Raw genomic sequence first — 6,634 nt, forward strand, 5'->3', positions numbered from 1 at the left:
CTCTGAATTTATGTAGGCCTGTCAACAAGTAAAAAAAAAAACATCCTATATTGGACATGCGCAGGGAAGTCGTTAGAATGACCACAATCACATGTCTCTTGGCTCGCACAGAAAACAAAAGGCCTTCAGCCAATAGACAATTGTAGACGTGCAACAAGGAAAGCTAAAATGATGCATTTCTTATCCCAGCAGCAGCTGCCATTCCGTTCAATTCAACAAACTGCAAGCAACATAAATCTGCTGCTGCAGAAACTGTGTGCTGCAGGTAAACAGATGTAAAGTGCGCGACGTCAATGTCAGGGTGTTGTTAAAGAAAAAGCTGCCCTGTATATGGCGCCAACATATGTTCCATCGCTGTGCGCAAACGAAGCGTTCGCTAATTTGGCAAATTCAACCCAACATCAGCAATGAGTTTTTTGTGCCCCTGTTTTATTTTCACCATCTACGTGGTTCTTGTTTCAGGTATGTTTTTGCTTAGCCTGTTCACGTGTGAGGAATTTCACCATGTGTGCTCATCGAGCAGAAAAGGGCTAAGAGCGTTGTTATTATAACAGGCCCAAATCAGCCAATTTGTTTTTTCCAAGTGAAGCATTTTTCTGCGAAACGTCTTTCTAATATGAGAACACAGGGGCTTTCTCTCAACAATGTGCTGTCTTTCAACTATTAGTAATCAAATTGAAGGTGGCAGGCAGACACTACTACCATGACGCTTGTTTATCATCGTCACTAACGTTTGCTTTTGTGAGCTCCATGCTCAATAGAAATGAGCCAATGAGGAAGGCCTTGTGATGTTCTTATGCTTTGCTGTTCCCCGTCAGTATCGCCAGGGAACGCCGATTCTCAGTTTCTGCGTGAATGTTCCCCCAACCAAGATTTCTAAGCACATGCAGCCTACATACGATACGCTGATGCAGAAAGCAAAGCACAGACAGTTGATAACATTTGATTGCAACAGTGAATATCATGTTGTTTCTTGTACTAGACCACGACAATCATCACCGTAGCAAGAGACCAGTGTTTGCCCGGGCTCAGAAATCACAGCACGGTCGGATACAAAACTGGATTTTTTTTCGGAACCTATAGGCCACTACTGTGCATTCAAATAATGATAGCATATGTATTGATCAGCAAAGAACACTTCGTGCGTCATGTATCTATAACAATTTATTTGCTTTTCCTCTTCTTCGGGCCAAATATTATTATCGAAATAAATAAAACGACTCGGTTCCTTCGTGCCCTTAACAAGCTTTATGTGAGTTCGTTTGGAGGTTAGGTTTGTGTATAATTAAACTGACTCATCTATATCGCCCATCAACGGATTCTCGAGTAGCCTTAACGAAAGGGCCAAGCTGCGTTGGTTTATTTGTTTTACCAGTATTTCGGATTGAGATTGAAACTGATGAACAGAGGTCTATATGAAGGATCAGAGCAACAACAACCTATGAAAACCTGCTCAGGCAGCTACGCAGAACAACGTGAGCCAAGGGGGGTTTTATTGAATACCAGATGCCGAAAGGCGTGTGGCAAGCTCCGTTATTGAATTTCAATGTAAGTCATCGTAATAAAACTTTTGAAGTAGAATCCCGTAGTTCACCAATATGCGCTCGGGCACTTTGCGTCCTTGTCGTTAAAGCGAAAGAATATTAGAAACGTAGTAAATAAGGATATAGCTTCAATGAGCCTCTCTTTTTCGGCTTCGTCAATAATGTAAGCGCTTGCTCCCAATCAGTTTTACGAGACTGAAAACATGATAGCAAAATGAGCAAGCTCGAGCTGAGAATGCGCAGTGTTTGCAGCTGTACCCGTGCTATACTTCCCTATTGCAAGCGCGCACCAGTCCGTTGTTTTGTGAGAAAAGTCTATTCACATTGACTAATACTAACCCGTTTAAACAATGTAACCAAGACATGTTTCCAGCATCTTTATTAGCTTAGTGTTGAGAGATCTCTGTCTTAAAAAGAAAAAAAAAATGTCTATAAAGTGGAAATTGACTAAACTAAGGCTCACAACCCTGAGCCTCCCAGCTGTTCATGCACTGTGTCTCGGCTCTTTATCCTTCAGGGCCAGATGCTGGTGCGAATGCACCGAAAACGAAGACTCAACAAATTCAAGACATCTGGAGGCGTGTACAGAAAAAATCTCGGACCAATCATTGTAAGATTGCAAAGTAAATCATCCGCTGCTCTGCTTTCACTGTTTGGTGTATTGGTTGTCGTCTCATGCTTCATTTCTCATTTCTTGCAATTTATGTCTTTTCTATAATGCTGCGCTTATGTTTTTTTTTCTGTCGATCCCCAGTGACAATATAGCTCTTTGTTCCATAAGCACCCTGCAACATAACTGCATAAACTGCAACAAACTTTACACCGGGTAGCTCGCGCTCTCTCAAACATGTACTCACCGACAAATTTTTTTTTCAGCTCACTCAGAAACACGACCAGCCAGGTGTTCAATGCCACCGGAAGCTGGTAACTGCCGGGCACACATCCCTACTTGGTATTTTGATCCGGAAATTTCAAGGTGCAGAATGTTCCTCTATGGCGGTTGCGGAGGAAATGAGAACCAGTTCCCTTCAGAAAAGAAGTGCCAGTCAGTGTGCCTACGTGAGTACTTCGAAAGTGCATATTTTCTCGCCGGAATAAGAGTTCCTGTCTTGTAGTCAACAGAACCATTGAACATTGTCATACGTCTTGTTTTCGCGTTACCCTGTTGTCATGCGTTTGTGTACAGATGCACAGGTGACACGTATGTTTTTTGCTTTTGTTTTAATTAAAAGGAAATACCATTACACAGGCTGCAACTTGCCCCTTACAGAACTCGTTTGCAGAGACGACTTCAAAGCAGCATTATTTCCAGGTGTTCCCATTGTTGTACGTGGTCATGGACGCCTGTCAACGAAGTGTCGTCGCCTTGTCATCGCCATGCCAACGTCTTGTGTGGGGAAACATGTTTATTCGTAGAACGCACTTATTACACGTAGATTCATCGAGCGCCCATCGGGCCCACCGCTACTGCTTTCTCCCGGTGCACAAAGTCCACGGCGTCGGAAGCATGATTGGGGGAAGTATGAGTAGGCGATACGGGGCGATAGGTGGAAGAAGTTTCCTCAATGACATGATCTCACCTGCCTAAACGAGGGATGAAATCATGACGATGCAGGAGCACGCCCAGGCAACCAGAGTAAGATCTGATCAACTAGACCGAACGACTGGAGTCGTAGCGAGGTTTGTAGCTGCGGGCACTCTTGTATTGAAAGTGAAGACAAAGAGGTCGGACAGGCTGGTGCGGGTATATATATTGTTATCGCTGGAATCATAGCGACAACGGCTGCATATGTAGTCAAAATACGAACACAGAGATTGTCGGAACAGGCAGCAAGGATGTCAAACAGGAGCTCACCTGTAAAGCCCGGAATACATGGAGCGTTTTTGAGGCGATTTTCGCCTCACGGCGCCGATTTGACGCCCGGCGTCGAGAAAAACGCCCGCCGCCGCCGATCAGGACTGGCTAGATTGTGACGCGGCGCGCACGCGTCTGACGCTACGAAGTGCCTGTCGGAGTCACTTCCGTCTCTTTTCGGCGGGAGCGGCCAGCCGTCTCACCGTTCCTTGCCGTCCCTTGAACACCGCGCGCGTGCGCTGGTCAGCACCATGGCTACGTCGGCGAAAGCATACCTGGTAATGTGTATAGACATATTAGTGGGGTACTTATTGCATAATTTATTAATTATAACACAAGCAAACAACATATAAGCATTGTTCGTTCATTTAGTGGTAGCCAAAACATTTTTGCCTTGTCTGACCACACTGCGGCGGCGTTCGCCGCTCGTACGCCTCATGTAGCCTGACCGGCGTCCCACCAGCGCGTTTTTTTTTTTTTTTTTGTTGGCGCGCGATAATCGCAGGAGAAAAACGTCCCATGTAGCCCCCACTTAATGGTGTCAAACAAGCCGGTCACACAAGTAGAGCTGGTAGTGCCGGAAGACCGTAAAGATGCGTTTCTCGGGATCTTCTTCGCGTGTAATGCTGGGGATCGATATTCGCAAGTCTGTCGTGGCTGGCAGAAGGTAACAAGTATCACAGCGGCTACATTTCCTCAATAAACTTGGGAATGCGGGTAACATCTTTCGCAGCTGCGTTTTCAGTAGCAGCGGCCTCAGTCGGGGCTATCCGGGAGAAGTTCCAGGCAGGAGCAGAAATTACGTTTCGCGGGTGAGGAGCCCTTATATCTCTAGCCGCGAACCGCGTTGTCCTACAAAATTATGATTAACGATTACGAATATATACTCAGTGCTTTTTGTTATTCCGGAATTCGTCCATGCAGCATCGTTGGTGTTGATGCCTCTCGCGTGCCCACGCACCCCTGAGCTGAACCACATAGAGTCCCAGCAGTTCATATGCAACGGGTATCAGATATGTGCTGCAATCCTCTTCAGTGCACCTCCGTGTGTTTTGCTGTCGGCGTATCACCTATCGCGTGCCTCATGTCTGGAAGCTTTGAGACGGATCAATGAAGCTTAAATTATTGTGCCACATGCAGCATGTTGTTCGTAATACAACTTGTGCAAGGTGCACAAAGCGGAGATTGCAGCGATTGCAATCGCTTTAAAGTCACAAGCGAATCACATGATATGGTGCCCTTCTCTCTCCTACGCACCGTCTACTTTGCATTTCCTTGGGGCAGAAAGCGCAGGAAGTTCACTAAATACAGAGCTGTTTCTTCGCAGCAAGCGCAGTCTGACTGTACAACAGCTGGCAGTAATCGTTTAGGCCTGTCTTATGGCAAGAAGCGAATGTTAATCTAGGACAAGAAAGTTAATGACACACCTGCCTTTTATGGGGATATTTTCTTTTATTCGTAGTGTGGGGAGTGGCAGTACTCAGGTTTTCCCATGAGTAATGAACTGACACGCTGATGACACATTTACGCACTAACGTCGCCGTACGTTCCAATGTATAAGAAATTTTATGCAAATGCCTGATTTTTTACTAATGTCACGAACATATTTTGAAATCGCAGCATCATCGGAGCGGATGCGCGTCTGCACCCCTAAGCCTAAACGTGGAATGTGCAACAACGATGCAACTTTCTGGTATTTTGATCCTGCTGCAGCCACTTGCCATCGGTATAAGCGTGGCCTCTGTGAACAAGGCGCAAACAAGTTCCAATCGTGTGACAAATGCATGGCGATGTGCACTAGTAAGTCCTAGAATTTGAACTTACGAATACAAGCGGCATTTCGACGTTTTCATGCACTTCATTTGTCATAGCAAAATCTACCGGGAATGAGTACACTTAGCAACCCTTCTGGACCTCAAAGGTTTGTCATTATCACATCCATCAACAGAAAAAGAAACAGATTGAGGAGTCCTGCTTTTTTTACAAGCTTTCTCGCTTAAGCGCATCGGCATTCACTAGGAACTGAGGAACAGTCACTGGTAATGACATCAATACACGGCCATTCTTTTGTATATCGACATATACCTGTTGAGCACCTCACACTCTCACTGATATAAATCCACCAATAATAATAGGATGTTGAAATTGTAATTTTAACTTAACGTATGAACACCTCTTTTATTTGGAGCGTTTACTCAAAGTATTTAGAATCACTCCATGCTTTCCGCTCATTGTGTTACTCTTTGATTGCTCCAATTTCATTCTTTATTCTCTCCTTAGATATGGACTTCCGAGAGAAGTGCCGCTTGATTATGAAGTCGGAACCCGGCCCAGGTGGACCAGAATAGGCCACTATATGCAAAAGCTATTCTGAATCGCTTACAAGGACAGTGTGGCGCGTATTGAAAACGTTTTGACGGAGCTGGAAAATGAACCCTTGAATGCATGCAAATGTGCAATTGTCTTGTATTCTCAACCTACAGATGAGCTGATGATACCCAGCTAAAAGACAAAGTACGGTCATTGCAAACGCAGGCACTAAACGCACCAGCTTTCGCTTATAGGTACGTACGTGTTAACAGCATGTACAATGAACTACGACTACGTTATATGGGAAATAATTAGCTGTTACCATTTGACGCAACGTAAAGGCCTGGCGCAAGCCTGCCAAAATGCTCTATGCATTCATGCATAGAACATGCATTCAAGCATGTTGAGTGCTCGTGCGTTCAGCATTCATTATTCTTCTTTTTACTTGCCTTCATGAAGCATTTGTGAAATCAATTGGGTCATTTTTAATGAGAACTTAGCTTATGGTGGCTCGTCGGCAATCGCGGCGGCATGCAACGGAAGCTTGAGAATGACGCTAAAACGGATCCTCAGCAAAGAAGAATGGGCAGAACGAGGCAGAAAACGTGTCGAAAGTGCTTGGAAGCGCTACACAGCCACGCAAAAGCTTTATTACACGCAGATAAACCCATGCTCCCCGGCAGGTACTAGAAGCCAAAGACTGAGCGATCGGCGGCAGCCTTCTTTTATTCCTTTCGGAACGGGGCAGCCTGCGACTATTTAGAAGAAAATTCAGCTTTGTTCGACATATTAATGCATGTTTAACGCGTACATGTTGTTTTAGCACGGTGAGTTTTTGAGGTTTTGTGATGTCACGTGACAGGCAGGTGAATTGGGTGCAGCCCGAAAACATTTGACCAATAGACGAGGGCTAATGGCGAAACGG

General features: G+C 45.1%; 1 protein-coding gene across 1 annotated transcript; it reads left to right on the forward strand.

The window, feature by feature from the left end:
• The first annotated feature begins 265 nt into the window (after positions 1-265).
• Positions 266-5,845, forward strand: LOC129385338 (amblin-like). The gene is made up of 5 exons (XM_055071969.2): positions 266-462; positions 2,062-2,154; positions 2,421-2,603; positions 5,020-5,199; positions 5,680-5,845. Exons 1-5 carry the CDS (start codon positions 408-410, stop codon positions 5,745-5,747), a joined length of 579 nt encoding a protein of 192 aa, XP_054927944.2. The 5' UTR covers positions 266-407; the 3' UTR covers positions 5,748-5,845.
• The last annotated feature ends 789 nt before the right edge of the window (positions 5,846-6,634 follow it).

Source organism: Dermacentor andersoni, chromosome 7 (genome assembly GCF_023375885.2).
Source record: "Dermacentor andersoni chromosome 7, qqDerAnde1_hic_scaffold, whole genome shotgun sequence".
Lineage (NCBI taxonomy): Eukaryota > Metazoa > Arthropoda > Arachnida > Ixodida > Ixodidae > Dermacentor > Dermacentor andersoni.

Bases quoted from the DNA above. Each gene is read 5' to 3' on its own strand.
- LOC129385338 (XM_055071969.2), top strand. From the start codon at position 408: ATGAGTTTTTTGTGCCCCTGTTTTATTTTCACCATCTACGTGGTTCTT. The intron at 463-2,061 runs GTATGTTTTTGC...TTTATCCTTCAG, and splicing joins CTACGTGGTTCTTGTTTCAG to GGCCAGATGCTGGTGCGAAT. The intron at 5,200-5,679 runs GTAAGTCCTAGA...TTCTCTCCTTAG, and splicing joins ATGCATGGCGATGTGCACTA to ATATGGACTTCCGAGAGAAG.